This window comes from Pteronotus mesoamericanus, unplaced genomic scaffold (genome assembly GCF_021234165.1).
Source record: "Pteronotus mesoamericanus isolate MK-2021 breed Mesoamerican mustached bat unplaced genomic scaffold, CSHL_Meso_final scaffold_85, whole genome shotgun sequence".
Taxonomy (NCBI): domain Eukaryota; kingdom Metazoa; phylum Chordata; class Mammalia; order Chiroptera; family Mormoopidae; genus Pteronotus; species Pteronotus mesoamericanus.
This window is the reverse complement of record NW_026555329.1, coordinates 79140057-79161288: the sequence shown is the minus strand read 5'-3', so window position 1 is coordinate 79161288 and position 21232 is coordinate 79140057. Positions and strand designations below refer to the sequence as shown.

Here is a 21232-nt window from a genome sequence, read left to right as displayed (position 1 = left end):
TGAGTTGGCAGATGCCTGCGGAGGGGTGGCCATGCCAGCCAGTGGGAGACACTGGGCTCAGGGCCTGGATGCGCCCCCCGCCCTCGCCTGTCTCTAACGTCATACGGGACTCAAGAGGAGTACAGAGCACCTGGGAGGACCGTGTCTGTCCTTGAATTCTTGACAAAGGATCCACCACCCTTACTTCGTATTTGCCATCTCCCTCGTCTGCTATAAAGGGCATGGATTTCTCCCAGAACAGGTCTGTAAAAGGGGCTTGTACACACGTGGGTACTCACAGTCTAGTGGCTCTGAGTTTGTCAGGTGCTTTTTGAACTGCTCGTTCAAATCTTTGCTCACGCCAATATCTTGAAACATCCGCTGAAGTTTAGAGGTGTACTCAAACCCACATGCTTGCTGAAATGAGCCAAGTGACAGTCTTATTAATTTCTACAGAAGTATGAACACACCTGGAGACCTGGAGAGCTCGCAGTACATGACACGTGCTCCGCTGTTGAACTACAGCTGAAGCTGGTGCCTTTCAACTACAGCTCACAGTATAAATATGCCCCAGTTAAAATTTAACACACTACTAAATAACAGAGCTGTAAACCGAACAGTTAAGCCATCAGACACATGGTAACTATTACTTGAGCATCTAAGAGCAAGAATTTGTGACGCTGGTAGAACACAAAGATGACATAATCTGTCTCTTAACCGCTGCTACGGAACGAACTGTGTCCACCAAACTCCTATGCTGAAGCCCTAACTCCCAACGCAATGGTGTGGGCAGGGAGCGCCACAGGGAGAGCGTCCAGTGTAAGTGTGGCCACATGGACGAACCTCCACGATGGAACAGCCATTCCAGGATGACACTAGTGAGTGTGCCCTCTTTGCCACACGAGGACATGAGGAGAAGGTAGCCATCATCAAGCCATGAAGAGAGCCCTCACCAGAAAACTGCCTTGGCTGGCACCTTGATTTTGAACTCCCCAGACTCAGCACTGTGAGAAATACATTCTTGTTACTTAGGCCGCCCGGGCGATGCTATTTTGTTATGGGCCCTGAGGTAAGTGAGACACCTACAGAACTCTCATCTCAGGTCAAAGTGGAATAGCCCTAAGACATGTAACAGCGTTCAACAGGGCGACGAGCCTGGAAACAAACGCAGGCTAAGCGCAGAGGTGGTCAAATAAAGCACGAACTCCTCACCCTGGCTGCCGTGGCTCAGTGGACTGAGCGCCAGCCTGTGAACCAAAGGGTTGCTGGTTCGATTCCCAGTCAGGGCCCAGGCCTGGGTTACGGGCCAGGTCCCCAGCTGTGGGCATGTGAGAGGCAACCAATCAATGTATCACTCCCTCCCTTCCCCTTTAAAAATAAACAAGTAAGATTTTCAAACAAAAAAGGATCCTATCATTATTCCCATTAAGAAAAAGAAGAAAAAAAGGAGAAAGAAGTGCTCAGTAGCAAAGCAACACGACCCCTTCTGTCCTCCTGCAGACACAGGGCCGCCGGCCACGAGCCACACCCAGAACACAGCCCAGCACCTGCCCGCCCAAGCCAGCAGCCACGGGAGGGTGGCCTGGGCCCTTCGCCCAGGCCTGCCGTGCAGCTGTGACGGGTGAGGACAGAGCAGCCGGCCCGGCTGCTGTGCTGGAGCCCGAGGGCGGGGAGGCCTGGGGCGGAGGCCGCGGCCCCCTCGCAGGCCCTGGTAGCTTTCCCACAGCGCAGCAGCCGGGCTCACCCGTGCACAGCCCTTGTTACACGCTGATCAACGGCTCTGCCCCACTAATACTGCTATGTATTTCTGGGGAAACTAAGAACTTCTAACAGAGACTTAAAAGCAGGACTGTTTTCAGGAAAAGAGTAAATTCACCTTTAACTTGGAGATCATGCTTGCTTCTGCGTCATCGCTCGCACTGTTCTGGTGCACGAGTCTCTTGGCCAGCATCTTTGCGTAGAACTTTTGGAACACGTCCTTGTCCTCTATGTACTTGAAGACAACCATCTAGCAAAGCCACCGAGAGAGCGCACTGAGTGCACCCATGCCTGCCCCGTGCCAGGGACAGCACACGCGCGCCGTTTTACCTGGCCTGGCGCCATGGCAACAAACGCCACCCCACTGTCTCTAAATATACTCATAGTCTGAAAATATTTAAATGACACTAGTTTGGTCTGGACTTACTACAGATTCAAAATAAAATAAACGATTCCATTACTTTTACATTTCAGATGTCCTCATATAAATAAGCTTAAAACAACCTGTCAGATAAATGACCACTGAAAATGCATGTGATTATTAAGCACCTTACCACTTGATTGAGTGTATCTTCTAGTTCTGCTTCTTCTGGGTTCTTGGAACTGAAATTTAAAAACAGGCAGTGTTTCAAACAGCCAGCCAGCAGATGTTTCAACAACAAGCACCACTTAGCCAAAGGCTTGCACCCGAGCGTGGGTCAGAGCACGGGCAAGCCCGGCTCTGTCCGAGTGGCGCGGTAGGAGGGAGGGGGCCGCTCCCCACCTGCGGCCACCTCACACAGTAGGCCCAGCAAGGAAGGAGAGATGGGGAAGCAACCTTTAGAATTCCCACAATGAAAATCAACAGAAGATACTCATTAAAAGTTCAAAAACACATTCTGAATCAACTTTTCCTTTAATATAATCCATTTAAATGCAAGTAAATGCTACTTTTCTTTTTTTAAAACATTTTATTCATTTAATTTTAGAAAGAGGAAGGGAGGGAGAAAGGGAGAGAAACATCACTGTGATTGCACCTCACGCACACCCTGCTGGGGACCTGGCCTGCAACCCTGTGCCCTGACTGGGAATCCAACCAGCGACCCTGTGGTTCACAGGCCGGCACTCCATCCACTGAGCCACACCCGCCAGGGTGATACTTTTGTAACTGCCTCTACAATATGCTTTAACTTTGAAAAAATAAAAAGGCATAGTTTCCTTTTAATGGCCTAATAATAAAAGATAACGAAAGGGTTTAAGCTACGATTAAGTATTGCCTTCCATCTGTAGTTGCATCTACAAAATAGATGGCTGTCCTTTAACAACTGATGCATTCAATGGCGTCTACTGAGAAATACCAATCAAAGGGTGATTTCAGGGTAAATGAATCTTTTAAGGTTTTACTGCAAGATGCCTTTATACCCAAGACCCCCATAAATGATGGAAGGTGGTCCTGGATACCAAGAAAGAGGGGCTCGGGAGCGGCCCGGCTGACCACAGCCGGCGCAGAGGGCCCCGCCCCACGCCCGATGGCTCCGGGCACGGCCGCCGAGGGGACCCCCTGCCGCCCCCTCCGCTTGGGCACCGTAGTGCAGAGATCGAGAGCGCTGACAGGGCCGTTCTGTCCAACAACAAACGGAGGCCCTGGGAGGGCGCCTCTTCCATGTTTAAATACTGAAAATGGCCGCGTGACATAGCCAAATAGCCTGAACCATGAAACCAGGCCAGAAGAGGCATTCCGATTTAAGGCCAATTTCATTCCTGAAATGCGTACTTCAGAGGATCTGCCTAGAGTCTGCAAATCATCCATGAGATCAGCACTGTTAATAATTAGGAAAAAAACCCCAAATACTCAATTCTCACTGGCTGGGGGCAAATGGCTTTCTGATCAAGTTAGAAACTGCGAGCAACCAGTCCCCCCACGCCCTTCAGAAGACACAGCTGTTCCCGCAGCGAAGCACATCAGATCTGCTGCTGCTGGGCCACCCCACACTGCGAGAAAGCCATGCTTCGTCCCAGAGACCGGCTCTTCAGTTCGCTGACATTCCACTCAAGACCCCACAACCCCGAGACCTGTTTGCCGTCTTTTTCTTGGTGTGTGAAGGTACTCGTGGTGTTTTTCGTAACGAGGCTGCGTAAGCTGCAGAGAGCTGTTTAAGGCGTAATTTGTTGCCCTGGCCGGGCAGCTCACTTAGTTGGAGTATCATCCCATATACCAAATAGTTGTAGGTTTGATGCCCAGTTGTATCGTGTGCAAGAGACAACGGATTGATGTTTCTGTTCCACACTGGTGTTTCTCTCAAATCAATAAAAAAAGTCCTCAGGTGAGGACTTTAAAAAAAAAAAGGTAAGGTTTATTAAGATCAAACCCAGCAAAATTTGGGGGTGTGAAAAACTATCACAATAGCGTTTGCTGCTACGATGGCTAGAACTGCAGGGTAAGCCTTGTGCGTTCCTTCACTGGAGGAAGCCATTCACGTGGAGGAAGCTGAGGAAAACCGCACCGGACACACGACCCGGAGAGAACCGTGGCAGATTATGTCACCTCTAGCTCTTAGAGCACACACATCGATACCAGAGGAACCAGATGAAAAATACGATGGTTAAAATATAAAGAGCGTGAACGGCTACAGCGCGAGCTCGCTAGACGGTGGTGGAAGGGCCTGCAACCCCAGGCCGCACTGGGAGGGCCCCGCCCTGCGCAAGGCTGGGCTCGGCAGCAGAGCCTCCACAGGGGAGAGGGCGCTCGGTGGCCGAGCACAACCAGAAGTAGCAGTGACACAGCCGCATTCCGCTGCCATCGCCATCCTCGCCACGGCCCGTGGGACCCACTCGCTGGGCTGCATTTAGCTGACGAGTGAGTGAGTTACGCTGCCGGCAAGTCCAAAACGTGGGACACACAGCATGCAGTGTCTTCAGGAAGACAAAATCATTGGCCCTAAAGTACTTTCTCAAGAGGCACAAAATTATAGTTTTGTGTGTCAAATGTAATACAAATTTTAATTCCTCAACGAAAGCCGTGACTTTAAATAGGCTCATAAAGAACAAAACACAAAGTCACCGTACCTCTTCTTCAACAAGGAGTCGCAGTATCGAGCCAGCAGCTCGGGGGACTTACTGGACGACTGCGCCATCTTCGTGACCGCATTGTTGTTTATGAAGCGCCCGCAGGCCTGTGGGCAGGACACACGGCGGTTAGAGGGCCCGCGCCGCCCCGTCCCCCAGAGCTGCCCGCTAACACACCCACCTTGTCCAGCGCGGCCACGAAGCCTGCGTCGTTGTTGAACGCTGACATGACCAGGGCGTTGTACTTTTTATGAACATCCAGCACTGTCTGTACATACATTTTGGGGTCCTTAAGTGGGGAAACACACATAAAAGGTGGTTACTGGGGATTAACTGTGTGCTACTGTGCAGCCACTATACAGATGCTTCTTCAGATGTTAACGAGATCAAGAAATAGTTTTGGTTCCATCATCAAAACACCTAGGACATTTTGTTTTCAGATACAATACTATACATTCCCACACCTGAAATTAAATACTCATTTCAAGCTTGTAAGAAAAACAGTGATAGTCTTCAAAGGGATGGCTTTGCTTAGCCAATTTTTGTTGTTAAAAAATCAAATTCTGGACTCCGGTTGGCCAGTTACCTAGCAGCCCACGGCAGGTCGCGCAGAGGAACCCAGGGTTCGGCCCAGGAGGCGGGGCACGGGTGGGCCAGACGCAGCAGCGAGGGACACTTGCTCCCCCACCGTCCGCAGAAGCCTCCATGGACAAATAAAGGGAAGCAAGAGGGGACCGGCCAGGGCCCGGGGGCCAGGCAGGCAGGTGCCCGGGGGCCTCTGGACATGGGACCGCCACCACGGGAGCCGGCGGAAAGGCCGGACACAGGGGAGGCCCCTGGAGCGACGCCCCAGGAGCTGGCACGGAGGGGGAAGGGCGGCAGACCCGGGCCAGGCGGGGACAGCGGCTGCTGCCGAGCGGGGCCATGCCGGCACCAGGACGGAGGCCGGTCCCATCTGCGCCCACATTCACAGATGAAGACACTAAGTCACAGTGATGCGTCTGGCCGAGAGGCTAAGGGGCAGCAGGACCAGGGTGGCAGGCTGGGGACAGGCCAGGGGCCCGCGGGGCAGCAGCCCTGAGTCCGAGCAGGAGGAAGTCACGTGGGGAAACGAAAGCCTGAGGCACAGGGAGCTTAAATGGTTTGCCAATGTTTCCAATTTCTTGACAGATGCTAATCCTCAGCATTCAGGAACAAGACACCACATTTCCCCAAGTTTTAACTATTCTGCATTTCTGTAACGCTTTATTTACTTGTTTTTCAATAATAACGAGCAACCATTAAGGATGAATCATTGTTCTGTGATGTTGCAGAGCTTTTCCGTGATACCAAAAATGGAAGATTTACTGTTACCATGAACAAATATACTGAGACAAGACCATTCCAACATGTAAAAAGTGGCCCCTACCTGACACATTTAATAAGAGAATATATTAAAAGGGAACTGAATATAGACTAATTGCAAAATAAAAATCATTTAAGGCATCGAGAGCCAGTACCATGCGGGCTTACCACCTCACTGCTGCCCGTCTGGTGGCACACCGACAGCAGCATGAACTGCCCCGGCTCCTCGGCCCGTCTGACAACTGCCCGACCGGGGTAGCGCGGCCCTGCGGCACAGCCGGCCTTGCTCGCGGAGCACGTCCCGCAGCGCCCCACAGCGGGCACGCGGCGCACTCCGCAGACCTGTTTCTTTAACAATGAAAATGGTGTCTGACTTCGCTTTGGTTTTGCATTGAAATTGATGCTTTTTGCCAATTCAGATTTTAGATTACTTTCTGATTTCACGTCAAATTATTTCACAACATTCACATTTTTCTTTTTGCATTTTTATGTAAAAGTACTGACAATGAACTTTAACCTACAGCAGATACCCAAACACTAGAAAATGCCAGCAAACATTATTGGGTAGTAGTGGAATACCATTCAAGGTCAAGGCCAACACATTACAAAAAACTGCAAGTCAAAACTGCCAATTGAAGGACTTGTTTTGCTTCCAAAACTTGCTGTTTCTTGGACCACCACTCCCACGACCCCCCAGGATCCACATAAAGTACCTCGCATCCATCAACACATTAGCATGTCTTGTCTGGACAATGACTCGCCCTGGCAGCAGAGGGCCACACCCACACCCCCGCTAGCCGGGCGCCACCTACAAGGGGGACGGCTGTGGTGGCGCAGGGCCTGGCCCCAGATCACCTTTGCCCCCCACTGTGCACCCCAGCACCCTGCTCTCGCTCTGGTCCCTCAGGGGACTCCTTGGAACCACAAATTTCTCTGTGTTGAGAATTATAATGCTTTCCTCTGTTTTCTTGATTAATTTTTCTCAGATTCAGGATTTGTAAAAATAAAAATATCTCAAAACATGCCAGGAAAGAATTTCCTGTGGAAAGACAAATCTTCCCTGAGGGCACAGAAGTCTTCCAACTCCAATTTCAAGACTCGAAGGGAACATGAACTTGGCCTCTGAGATCCAGAGGAACGGTGGCGGGGACCCCGAGACGCGCGGGCGCTAGAACAGCACCGAGAGAATTTATAGAAAGGAACAGCCAGGAGTGCCAAGCAGAGGACAGGCGTTCCGGGGGCCTATGGAGCAGCCACCAGGCCGACGGTGATCTTCAGTGTTTCAGTGCGCCCCGCGGCGGCCCTGAGGGCGAGTGGTGAGGAGTGGAGGGAGGAGGTCGGCTGGATCAAACGCATTTTCAAGAAAATGAAAACTCATGCATTTTCAAAGGTTGGAAATGAGGAAGTGAAGGGAGCAGTGACTGGTTTGCACGTGACCGTCCTTCACTCAGTGCACAAGAGCTCCCAGCCTAGGAAACACGACACCGCTCGGGCCTGTTCCCGAGGAATCCCACCCACGTCCCGTCCGTGGGGCCCTGCGCCCACCCCACCCCCAGCACAGTAACTCCAGGCCGGGCCGGACTCCCCACTGGGCTCACACACCTGCCCTTGCCACGGGGCCTCCCTGCCACGAGCCTCTCCTCGCTTGCTCTCCATTTCTTTTCTATTTTCCATTTCTTTCCCTTTTTTTGTTCGAATTTTTTAAGATTTTATGCGAGCCAAATTGACGACACATGCCGGCGAGAGACTGCAAATGCTCTGTGTCCACTTTTCTTTCAACATTTTATTGTGGGGGGGATCAAATATAGTCAAAATCACAGAGGACAGTGAAGCCCACCCCATGCACTCACCTCCAGCCTCAACGCCGACCAAACACAAAGCCTGCCCACAGCGGGGTCTGTCTTCCCCAAGCCCCCCTCCGCCCCGCCACCCACAGCCGCCCATGTCGTCCTCCACCGGAACACCTGTACCGACCGAACTGGCATCTCCCAACGGCCCTTCACTCTTGCAACCCATTTTCGGCACAGCAGTGACTTTTAAAAACAGAAAGCCGCCCTGCCCGGACAGCTCAGATGGGTAGAGCGTTCTCCCGATAAGACAAAGTTGCGGGTTTGATCCCCAGTCAAGGCACGTACAAGAATCCCGCAATGAATGCATCAGTAAGTGGAACAACGAATCACTATCTCCGTCTCTCTAAAAATCAATTAAAAAAAAAAAAAAAAGAGAGAAATCTGATCTTATCAGATTACAACCCTCCCCATTTTCCTCTGGGCTCAGGATCCAGCCATATCATCAATATGGCCCCCACGGTTTTAGTTTTGCCTGGTGTCTCTTCTCGTCTCCTCAGGCCTCCTGGTTCTTAGACTGGGTGGTGGTTACACCACAGAGGGTCTTTGCTGTGCAGGGACCCCCTTGCCTCATTAGCGCCCACTCTGCCATTGGTCTCAAGTATCCTCAGGGAAGTGCTCTGAACTTCTGAGACCGGTTAGGCCGCTGTTACACGCAGGGCCCAGACCCTGCCAGGACACCAGTCACACCGCAAGCCGTCGCCGACGGCAGCCTCTCTTGCCCTGAGTGCCCAGGCCTACGCCCATGCGCCCAGGGCAGTGCAAGCGCCAACCTGTGTTCCATGGCTCACTCAGAAACGTAACCATTATGGTGGCATCACTACCTGTACCCCACACCCTGCCACTAAAAGGGCGATGCCTCATGGACTTAACTTACCACTGATGCTGTTTTAGGCAGTGAAGTGCACGCGACACCTGAAGAGGTACAGGGACCTGGTCCCAAGAGCGGGTGAGTGTCAGGCCCGACTTCTGACGATCACCTGGGACGCTCAGTAATATCCTCACACTGCCATCGGGGTACACAGGTAGGAGGGGACACCTCACCTGTCCAAGCCAATGACAGATCTGACCCGTCCTTGGAAACCTGCGGGCACCTAGAGCTACCTGGGGCCCCGTACCTCCCACCCAGCAGGGCTAAACAAAGCAGGCCCATCACAGGAGCTACCGGAGGGTCGCCGAGGACAGCCAGTCACCCCCGGAGGGCGCCGCAGAGCACTCGAGTGCGGCCTTGCCTCCGGGTCGCTGTTGTTTCCAGAGGCGGGAAGGGGAAGAAATGAAGTCTCGCTGATTAACAAAAACACACCATGCGATTCTTTGGGGCCGCACAAGTCCTTTCCCCACAGGCACTAGCACTTGGTCTTTGTAGAGACACTATCTCCGTACAAAACACAGAGAAGCAGAGTTTCAGGCATCTGTGATCCCGGCTGAGTCTCAGGCCGTAATTAGTAAGTCTCTAATCTGAACATCACACCCGTGGACTCTGATAAACTCCTACAAATTCCTGACCTCGGTTACGGACCTGGGGGCTTTATTTCTGACCCTGCCCTGCCGCAGCCGGGCTGTTCCCCTCATCCGGCTCCATGCCCTGTGGTCTGGCCCTGTAAGTGTGGCGGCCTGACGCTGACGAGGCACTCAGTCATCACAGGTAAAAATACTGAATTTTGAAACTGGAACTACATTGCGCTTGCCAGGAAAAGCCGCGACTTCTGTAAGAGAAAGAGTGATGCTTCCGGAGCAGCAGAGCGAGCGCTGGAGGAGGCCGTGCCCTGACGGTGGGCAGGCGGGTGGGCGGGGGGTGGCCCGTCCCCACGGGATGGTGGAGAGGCGAGGGCGGGGAGTCCCTCTGGTCCCAAGCCAGGAAGGGCCCCTTCAGGACTTAGAACACACGGCGAGGACGGGACCAAAGTCCGGCCTGACATGGGGCAGAAAGCCGGCCGGGGACGGGCAGCGCCTGCCGTAACTGGTCTGCTTGTGAGACGGTCGAACCTTCCCAGAAGGTGAAAGAAAGAAGGGTTTATCCTTAATATGAAAACAAAACAACACATCTTTGCAGAGGCTGGTTATCCTGAACTAAAAAAGGACACCCGTGCACTTTTTATTTCAGAGAAAATGATCATTCTCTCTATCCCATGGCAAGACGGAAGACGAACTCACAAGCTGGCTCCGTGTGTTCCGAACCCATTTCCACCGCCGGCTTGACTTCCACACAAAATGGCTTCTCGGGCCTAAAGCGGCTCCTTGACCCTGCCTCTTTGCCTTCCCCACATTCACTGCATCAAAACTGGTACTTTCTTTGTTTTGTTCTTAAAAAAGCGTTTTATCATAAAAAAATCATCAAACATTCAAAACGAAAAACAGTAAACTGAACTCCACACAGTCTAGGGGTCTCTCATCCCACGGTCTCCACAGGCGTCAAGATGTTACAGACAGGTATCCCATCCCCCGCCACCAAGGCCAAGTGCGCTGCCAGTGGGAGGCTCCTGTGCCGCCCTCACCATGGCGGGGGAACTCCCTGCCACTGCCGCCCACAGAGGGGGAAGACCGGGGCTGCGCTGCTTCCATGCTGTACTGCGGCAGAGAAAGGGACCCTGGGGCGTGCACATCCGCCCGAGCTCCCCGTCCGCTGTCGCTCTGTTCGTTCCGACGCAAGCCCGCCCACCCCTGAGGTTTTTAAAATTATTCCTAACCCAGCTGCTCAGTCCAAACCACCGAACTTTTCCCTAATGCCAGCAAGGTCCTGAGTCGCCGCCTGGCCTTCTACCTACAGCTCCGCCGGTCAGAGCACCCGACCCCGTGTGACCGTGCACTTCCCCGCTGTGCGTGCTCCCTTCTGTGAGCGTCAGCTGCATCCGACTCCCACAGCTTGGCCCTCTGCTCCGCAGCCCAGCGCCCCGCCCGCCAGACCGGCCGCCTGCCGGACCCCCAAGCACCTGCAAGTCCTCTCCTGCTGGCTTGCGTTTCAGTCCCAGTTGGCCTGGGACTCCGCATCAAGACGTGGTTTCGAAGGAGACCCTGCTTGGCCGCTGCCATGTCCACTCTGAAGACAGCAATGAGACACCTTCTTGTTGCCTGATTTACGTTTATTCCCGAAGCTCCTTGCAGGGAAGCACGACAGCCCCCGAGTGCTGGGGGACTATGTTAACTAGACATTCAACAAGGAATCAAGCGCATCTCCCAGCATTCACTGGCAAGTACTCAAAAGGCTGCACTGTTTGACAGTCCCTGAGCTTTATTTTGGCATTTTGTTATAAGCCCGCATCATAGATCCTAAAGCCAGTCCATGATCCGACGCCACGTTCACTTGTAAGTGCAGGGCCGACGACTGTCCCCACCGCTGGTGTTCCCCTCAGGATGGGCTGCTGGGCCAATACAGTTCTCAGTCCTGACTGCCAGGGAGTTGTTCCCGAGCCCCCGGCCTGCTCTGCTCGACCACGGTGAGTCAAGGAGTAACCGCCCTCGGCCAGCAAGCTCTCGGCACCAACCTGACGGACTCAGCGGTGCGCCTGCGGCCCTCCTCCACCGGGAGGCCGGCCGCCGTCCCCCTTCGCCTCCCCCGTCTCCTATCGCTATCCTGCCGCTCTCCGCGTCACTGCGCTCTTCCTGTTGTCCTTTCTGTGTGTGAATGCAGCCGTGGTGACCGCGGGAACGAGTGTGACTGGAACTGAGGTACACTGAGACACTGTTCTGTACGAGGCACTGTGCAGAGCTCTGAGGACACGAAGGTGGGCGAAGCCATCCCTGTAGGGGGCATTTACACAGACACCTGCTGTATAAAGTAGTGTGAACATCACATACAGTCCAACATACTTGTATTTCAAAGGGATGACAAAGGTGTTGTGGAAGAAATGGCATTTGAGCTGGGTTCTCAGAGATGGATAGGTATGTCACAGGCAGAAGGAAGGAATGTATCTAAGCAGAGAACTGGCAAGCCCAGAAGGCCCATTTCTGGAATAGTGGGGCCCCCCCAGGTCAGGCGATGGACAGAATGTGGGTACAGAGTGGAGGGGGACAGAACTGGAGAGGAGGGGGTGGCCGCGGCCGCCGCCGCCACCACGTGCACCGGTGGGAGATGCCAGCACTGAGGCCGCAGAGGGCACTGCGGTGAGGGGTCAGCTGCGCTCAGACTCTCAGGGGCGCAGCACCCACGGCGCAAGGGCAGGAACACAGGGCCCCCACACAAGGAGAGAGTGGCATGCGACAGATTTTTAAATGCCTTAAGGGTGGGGATGGAGGTGCACTTGCTCTAGCTGAGCTGCCCGGCGGCAGGACTAAGGCCCGGGGGTTGGGGGGTTGGGGGGCGGGGGGGCGGGCCTGGGAGCTAGCAGTTCTACTGGAAGACAAGGCTCATCCGAATGGGGCAAATAAGAAGAGGATTTTGATTTGACATTGTAGATTTAACATATTATTATAGGGAAGAGGTTAAAACAAATGAATGCAGAATAAAACTATTCATGTGTTAAGTGGGATTTTTTAAAGATTAAAGTGCTTGGCATTAGGAGGGATGAGCAGGAGTGGGAGAGATGGGAGACCGTTCCCGAGAATGGACAACAGGTGCAGACCGAGAGGGCAGCCCAGGGAGCCAAGCGAACGCCGCATCCGGTTCTCACTCTGCACAGAGGGCGATGGGAGACGAGCCGCCGCTGAGGGAGCGGCAGGCAGGCTGCCTCCTGCTAAACAGGACTCGAGCCGTGTCCCGGGTCAGCAGGGAATTGTCCCGTATTAGGTTACTAATGTTGCCACGGCCAAGGGGAAGGCTGGGAGGCACATGCAATGCAGCTGCCACATTTGTGCTAAGAAGCAAGGGAAGGAAAGACGTGAGTTTAAAATAGTCCAGTCAACTAAAGATGAGGCCATGGGGATTCAATGAGAAGAAAGAGGCGAGGCACTTCGGTTCCGAGCCCTCACCATTAGGTCTGCCGCAGGAGAGCCGTGGACGCTTGCTCAATGGATGAAAGCAACGATTTCCATTTCATCTGTACTGCTTGTTGGCTCTTTGGGGTGCCGCGCCAGCCAGCATCGTGCAGCTAGCTGCTCTGGGAGATTTTATGAAGAGCAAGCCAGTTCCCCCTACACAGGGACAGGCCCCCCCGGGTTTTCCGTTTTTAAAAACAAGCACCCAAAGGTGTGGGCTGTACTTCCAAGATGCTCCCGAGAGTCCGAGGAAGATGGGGTGCACCGGCCCCCTGCATCGCGGTGCCGACCGTTGCCCGCTGCGTTGCCAGCGGCTGTGCACACTGGTCGGCTCTGGCCCACCTGTGAGCGCACGCAACGTCTTCCACACCCTGGCTTCTGAAGGAGTTTCGGGGAAGGGTGAAAGGTGCTAGTTTACTGGGCTGCCCATTTTCTCTGCTCAGTCTGGAAGTCCCACACGGGGTAACCCGTCTATCAGACACATTTACCTATTAGAAAGTTGTTTATCTGAGCCTCTGTTCAGCTCTAAACCAGTTTTAAGCCGCGCCCGTGAATGCTTCTCTGTGTACAAGGTTCCCAAGCCCCACTGGTGCCCCAGTGCAAGGCCCTGCTTCAGCCTGCAGCACCTCAGTCAGGCACAGCCAGCCTCGCCCACGGGGGTCTCCGAGGCGGGCGGGAGTGCTTCTGAAGGCCCCGGCTTCTGTGCGAGGCGGGTGGGGCAGGCCCAGGCTGCCCTGCGCAAGCGGCGCCAGCCTGGAAGCCTCTGAACTCGGAGAGGAGCCCGGGTCCCAGAAGCGGCTCGTGGTCTGGCCCAGTGACACTAGCCGAGGGGCGGCTGCCGGTGAAGAGGGGGAGACATCACCGGGGACTCCCCTGCATTAGGCATCCAGGGACAGCCTTGAAGTTTGAAGTTGTTTTAACGATGGAAAAAACACCTTAAGCAAATTCTTAAGCCGATACCTGTTTCTAACACTTAAGTCTTCTGTGAGCCGCATGAGCGATGGGAAACCTGCCATAATTTCAGTGCAGGCCGGACTGACTACTGGAAAGTCGCCCTCTAACCGCACTGCTGGTGCGGGCAAAACCCTGGGGCCGGGAGGCGGCCCGGTGGACCCGGCGGTGCCGCGAGGCAGCAAGCTCTGGGCGCCTAGCACGTTGGTTATCATGCTTCTCATGCGCTGGGACGTGGCTCAGGCAAACACCTTCAAACGCAAGAAACTGTGTTCTTAAAGTAATTAAATCCTCCTAAGATTATGTATAATTGTACTGTACTTTTTTTTTTTTAATACTAATTCCAACAAATCTCTGCTTTTTTCAACATCAGTTTTTGAAGTGACCATGGCCTGGGTCGCAACATACCTTCCACATTTCACCATGGATGTGATAAGAATGTGGTAAGAATGACTACCCATTTAAAGCAACAGTTAGCAGCTGTATCGACTCTTCCTTACAAGGACTGAAGCCCCTACTGTGCGCCAGGCCGCACTGGGCACGCGTGCCCTTCCTCGGGATCCCTCAGGTGCGGGGGCTTCCTGTGTCGGAGAGCGCAGGCCGTGGCTCACCCGGACCCGGGAGGCGGGGCCAGGGGCCTGCTGGGGCACCCAGCCCTGCAGCTGGTGGGGCAACCGAGGCTTTTGAAATAAAGAGAAAAAAACAGAAATTCAGGGCAAAACTCCTTTTGCAGAAAACAGAAGTACTTGCTTTCACAAAGAAAAATGTTTCTTTACAAGGAAAAAGAAAAACCAGTTCCGTGAGTTCAACAGAAAAAGTTCTCATGGAAACAATAATTATAATCAGTAACAATTAAAAAATTGTCTGACTTGAAAGTTCAGGCAGATGCAATACATGTTTATTAAGCTGTATACAATTTTTCTTCATGGGGAAATCCTTATCTTGGTTTTTAAATTCATGTTCCTTAGCTGCTGATATTTAAATAAGTAATAAAAGTATTGTTTAATGGCTTACTGTCTAGTAAAATATAACTGCTGGTAAACAGTTTCTTTGTGCTGCTTCCTGCTGACAGATGAAGCTTCCACACACAGAAAGACAACTGCACCCGGAAGCCGGGCATTTGCTCTAACCGGCCGTGAGAGAGCGAACACGAGCGCCGAGCCTCGCGGGCCAGGTCAGGCGGCCGCTGACTGTGTCCACGGTGAGGGCGCGGCGGCACCTGCGGGCTACAGAGCGGTTTTCTCTCCAGGTTTGAAACAGACAGTCATTAGAAGGAATACTATTGTTCTATGAAAATGAAAAAGCAATTTACACGTATTTTAATCTACCTACGTCCACGTAGAAGACGAGTGCCTCGAGGCCACCCGCAGACCTCTGATGTGCAACAGCTCACACCGAGAAGCACATCCGCCCAGCTTTCCTGAGCTACTCGAATCCATGTCCCATGAAACAACAGACTGAGCACCCCCCTCATTTCAAGGAAAGCTAAGTCTTAACACTTGGCTCTGCTGCCGTACAGCTGTGTTTTGATTTAGTAATGGTGAGATCACACACTTTACGTTATTGAAACAATAGGCTCACCACGTTGGCCCTTCTGAATCACACGTATGTATGCATGCGTGTGTATATCAAGCCCTTTAAAAAGGAACATTTAGTTTGGAAATAGGAAATGTTATCAAGATGTAAGCACTTCACAAGTATTTTATTCACAAAAACTCTAACGTTGTCATTATCATTATTCAATATCTTTTTACACTGACAGGAAAAGCAACTCGCAGAAGGTCTGAGTCAGTACGGGGGGGGCGGGGGCGGGCGGGGGGTTGGGGGACTGGGATTAGAACCCAGATAGACTGTCCTGGGGTCAGCGCTCGATGGCTCCCTTGTCATGCCACTGTGTGTCCCAATGCCGTGATGTCATTCTTAAGCTTAAACTAAAACCTGGTGTTCTTTCCACAAAACCCACTGTTATGCCAGCTCCCTTCCATCTTGTAGGTGTAAAGTTGATTATTTTATAAACCCGAAGGAATTTACACCCCTCCCTCTAGTAATCCGCAGATGTGGCAAACGGGCGAGGCAGCAGGCCCGCACCTAAAAGTGGGAAAGGGGTCTTCCAAAGACAGACACCAGGGACATAAAGGTTCCTAAGAACATATTAAAGAAGAGAGCACAGTCAAAAATAATTACACAGGATAAAATCGGGGAGGTAAGAAGTTCTCCAAGGCGGACATCAGCACTGACTCTGCCCTAGCAGGTCTTCTCCATCAGTGCTCCCAAACCCCTGGGATTCTTGTTCACAACGGGGACAAAGCTGAAGACAACTTGCATGTCCCGAGAACACGCGACACTTCCGGGGTAACAGCATTACTTGCCGTGGAGGCACCCCAGCAGGAATACCCTACGCGCCCCCTGGGTGAGGTGAGCGGACGAGCAATGCCCTCTACTCCTGGGCCCGCCCCGGGCCAGCAGCCTGTGCCCCGCCCCCGGACGGCAGTCCTCAGGCTAAGTCCCTGAAAGGCACAGCCCGGCCCGTGGGCGCCAGAGCAGAGCTCCGAGGAGCTTCAGGCTGTTCTCCCCAAGGTGGAGACTTCTAGTGCACGAAAGGAAATAGCGAGAGGATAGGAAGGAATATATAAAGAAGTGACATCCCTAATACCTAAAAAGCGCCAGAGAAGAGCTTTTGGAGGTGTTTACTACACAACGTTGTGAACCGTCTTTAAAAAGCCACACAAGGTCCTCTCCGGGGGTTTGGTGGGGCTCTCACCACCTGGACTGGGGAAGATGCAATGCACACGCCCGTAGCCCCCGCGTGGGGACGGTCAGGCCCAAGCACACAGCAATTCAACAGCACTTACGTTTAGAGCAGCTTCTCCACACTTTTCAATGGCTGCAAGACCCTGATTGTGAATGTGTGTCTCTAGAAGTTTTTTCAATTCTCCTAGGCCATCCTGGATTCGAGATACAAGATTATACATGCGACCCAGATCTGAAAGAAAAAGGCACCACCTTTACACACTGAGTTAAACTCTGCACGTCCACCCCACTAAGAATGTGTTTCTGTTGAGAGGAACAATACCCTGAAATAAAATAGCCGTGCTTTTAGACTTAATTACAGTATTTTGTATTTAGCGCATACATATTTAGCTAGCAGCAACAACAAAGTCATGCATTTATAAGTTGTATTTTCCCCTTATTGTGAGAATCCACTAAATAATAGAGAGAAAAAAATCTTCTCATCAGGAAACACCTGATGCTTCCTAAGCATTGAGATAAAATTTATGCCTGGCACACAACAGGCGCTCATGAATGTATTTGAACAAAAAAATGACTAAGGAGATACACATCCCCATCTCAACTACACAAACAGACGAATCACAAAAGGGCCTCAAATTCCTCACTTACTGTATATATGACACATGGTCAGTTTATGAGCGCCAAGGAAGAAAAAGCCCAAGTCCCCAAATCAATCATTTGCTGAGCTCCTAATACATCCCAGTAAAACATGGAGGGGTAAGAAAGATACAAAATAACTGCCTTTTCATCCTGAAGAATGTTCTAAAGAAAAATATTCAAAAACAAGATTGGGGCGATGTCTTAAAGCTAAAGTTGTGGAACAAGTTATATTTCAGATTAAACTGAAAAGATGCTCTTCCCCAAAGTCGTACCCAGAAATCTCTCTGGAGGTCTGAAATCAATCCACAACAAGGCAGACACTCACACATCAATCTTTTAAAAACTGACTGATGTTGGCAGTGTGTTAACTCTGAGCCAAGAATTTCACTTCCAAAACCATAGATCGTGATAAATATCTACAGGTTTGGAGCCGGAGCGGCTCACCTTCATTCTTGTCGGCATCCAGCAAGTTCTGGAACTCCGTGTGGAAGATCTCCAGGTGCTTCTCGATGAGCACCTGCTCGCACTTCCTCGCCAGCTCATCCTGGGTGCTCTCGTGAAGGTAGACCTGCACTCTTCGTTGCTCCTCCAGCAGGCGGGCCTCGGCCTGCGGGGATTAATTCCATTCACTTTAGGAGAACTGGTATGTGAGAAATGGCAAATTCACAAACCTGCTCTAATAAAACATGATTTAAGAAAAAAGGGGGAGAGGGATTCTTGGATTTTAGCATGAATGCCGGCCACATTGAAGGGGCCACTGCTGTGCTCCCTGTTCTCTGCACTACCCATTTCCCATTACGCTCCTCCTGCAGTGACTTGATGAGGTCGCAATGATCAGTTCTCTCCTTCAGACACGCAGCGCTTCACCTCTGGGGTAATCTCTCCATCTGACACTCTCGTAAACCCCTGGTCCCTTCCCGTATGCAGACACTGAGGAGCCCTGCTTTTCAATGAAAGCTACTTGGAGTAGAACTATAATTTCTGATATGACCACATGAAAACAATGATTGCTAATTAGACTTTTAAAAAATTTTAAGAAAACCATTATGCTCAATCTCTTGCCAATCATTAAATATGCACCTCTGAAGTCTAATGGATTACTTATGCATCTCAATTTCTTACATTTCCCTTCAAGAAAGAAAACAAAGATACAATTTAATAGAGCAGCAAAATTAAGCAAAATCACATAGCTTACAATACATCATACCAGAAACGTGTGGTGTAAAGTATCACCGAGCAACTGCTAAATTATTAAAGCAAAAAAGACATTTCAGTGATAATCTGAAATTATTCAGATGATTTGGAGACAGAAATGATATTTTTATTATAAAAATGCCAGTAATCTCCAAAATGATTTTTAAATTTAGTATAATTTTGGAGAAATCTGGAAAAATTCAACTGAAAGAATAAACATTCAAGAGCCAAGAAAACATAAAATGCAAAAAAAACAATTAGAACTGGCAACTTCTAACAATTAATTACAACAGGGCAACTGTTTAAACTACAGCAGTTAGATCCATATACATTCTAAACAGTTCCTTGTGAATAAAGTAAACTTGAAAAATATCTGTAGCAGTTATTGTTAGAAGGTCGACATCCTGAATATACAATGATCTCTGAAAGAGCGACAAGCACAGCCAAATAAAAACACGGAAAAGGGAAAGAAACAATTTACAAATGAAGAAATATATAAAAAAAATTAAATTTCCAAAAAGAGCTAACCAGTTAAATTATAGCATATTTGGTTAAAGAAACACTATTTTCCAATAAAATAAACATAAAATGTTTAGTGAAAAAAGTTTACAAAAAAACCTATAGCATTATTCCAATTTGGTTTAGTATACATACTTAGTGATAGTGTTCCAGCCTTATTTTATCTTCCAAAAAGTCTACAGTTAATGTGTATTTTTTTCTGATTACAAAGTTATTTTAAAAAACAACAAGCGATCTTTATGAGTTTTACCACAGAGGTCCTAAGCTAAGAACCCACTGCTTCATTACCTATAATGTGTCATTAAGCCGATACCTCAAAGAGATAAAGCTGATGAAATGCAGGGTGTACGAACCCCAAGCGCCACTTTCTGTTTTAAGTTAAATCATTTCCTGGAAGAACCCAATCACCTTGGGCAGCAAAAACTCATCTCTCTGAAGAACCCTGCTTTCTCCTGCAACAAGCCTGCCCCCTTCCTAGCTCAGGCCGACTCACTCCGGCGGGGGGCGGGGGAGGCGCACGCTCAGGCCTCTGGGGCGGCAGCGGTGGAGCGGTCCATGGGCGGAGAGAGGAGCGAGCGGGAAGTGATTCTGAAAACCTTAAAGGCCAGAGGGGCCTCAGCAATCACTTAGTTTATGTGCACAAGTAAAGAAACCAAGACGTCCAGAGAACCTGACAGTGGTACGAGCTGGCTGTGAAAGCAGAACACGTCCTCCTTGGTCTCAGTATTGTCCATGAGTTCTGTGTTCTATTTCCTGATAGAACACTGTGATATAAACATACTCTCTCCTTAAGTCGCTGACCCACGGGTTTGCACGCCCTCAGACACACCGGATGCTCTGAGCAGTGCGCAGGCGTGATGCCCAGCACACTGTGCCTGCTCTTTGCCAAATACTACATGTCTATTTATAATGGCTTATCATTCCCATGTTACAGATGAAGAGTCTGAGGAACAGAAGGTTAAGGTCAACCCTCTAGTAAACGGTGGAGAGGGGGTTTAAAGCTAGACTCTCGGCCAGATTTGAGAGGCAAGGCTGTGTGTAGGTAAGAGCAGAACTGTTTGCACGGTTAATTCCAATTTCATGCTCATAGAGTCTGTGCACAAAGACTTCCTGAATGTGATGAAGTCACATCTGATAAGCTCCCACCGCGTCTGGACCGAACCTCTAACCTCTCCGGAAAGACGCGCACCCCGAGAACCAGGGAGCAGGAAGCGCGCGGCCCCTGGGGGGCAGGCCCACGCTGGGCTGGAAACACCCAGGAGGTCACAAATCTTTGCTCTTCAGGTTGCCGCTGGTTCCGTGCCTGGCTTTGCAAACAGCTGGCCCTCCTTTGGAGCGGGCATGCAGCTCTGGCCTACCAAGCCGACTTCACCGTTCCAGGAAACTACTCTGCTCCCCGGGGCGGGCAACCGACAGGACCGCGGTCCAGGTCGAAGTCCAGGAAAAGGACAGGCTTGCCCACTACTGTGTCGTGCACCTCGGTTGATGACTGAAAGGCCTCACTTTTAAAACATACACCATTTAAAAAGACTCACCCTAAAGAGTACAGTTCAATAAAAGTTGTATTTATGAAATAAACAGGTAATGCTAACATTTAAAACAGATTATGCTTCAAAAGTCTATTTGTCAGGCGCGGTTTGAAACTCTGAAGGAGCTGGTTAGGTTCCAGTCAGCATACAAAAGCTAGCTTGACTGTAAATATACGCAAAGAACCGTTACTATTCCAAGTATAGTACTGTTGAAAAGTTCTATATTAGTTAAGTTTGAGATACTAAACATTGGCCTGTCAAGGACTTCCAACTTCCAAGACCCGCGTATAGTTGCTACCTCCCACGAGACATACCCTTGGAATGTCACGAACTAGCAGGCAAGACTTCCCGTGGTGAGAGAGGGAGCTGCTGCTCTCAGTAAGCGACCTGCTACTTTTCTCTCTGTGTGACTGAAAAGTGATTCTGCAGTCCATGCGCGCTCCCAGCGAACGGAACACCAGGGGCAAAAGCACACACCAGACACCGCCCCCGGCTCCCTGGAAACCTTATACAGCTGGGGGCAGACGGGGAGTGGGGGGCTGTGCGTGGCAAACCCCGCCCATAAGGAAAATGAAGTTTTACTGGAACACAGCCACATCCATCTGGGTAGGTGCTGCCTGCTCTCCCACCACAGGGTCCACTGCATGGAGACCACAGGCCGGGCAAAGCCTACAATGGTTACTATCTGGCTCTTTGTAGAGTTTGCTGACTCCTGACCTGGGTCACCCTTGGAGCCTAAGTCTAGGATGCCTGGGTCCCCAAGGA

At 51.0% G+C, this 21232-nt stretch overlaps 1 protein-coding gene across 3 annotated transcripts in view; it reads right to left on the bottom strand.

The window, feature by feature from the left end:
• Positions 1-21232, bottom strand: part of CUL1 (cullin 1) — an 86066-nt gene that overhangs the window by 9276 nt on the left and 55558 nt on the right. For all 3 annotated transcript variants that reach the window (XM_054564257.1, XM_054564258.1, XM_054564256.1), the window contains exons 8-14: positions 17670-17832; positions 16688-16818; positions 4964-5071; positions 4783-4889; positions 2292-2340; positions 1856-1987; positions 279-396 (exon numbers count right to left, since the gene is read on the bottom strand). In XM_054564257.1, coding sequence (XP_054420232.1) covers positions 279-396; positions 1856-1987; positions 2292-2340; positions 4783-4889; positions 4964-5071; positions 16688-16818; positions 17670-17832 — 808 coding nt within the window. The remainder of the gene's footprint in view (positions 1-278; positions 397-1855; positions 1988-2291; positions 2341-4782; positions 4890-4963; positions 5072-16687; positions 16819-17669; positions 17833-21232) is intronic.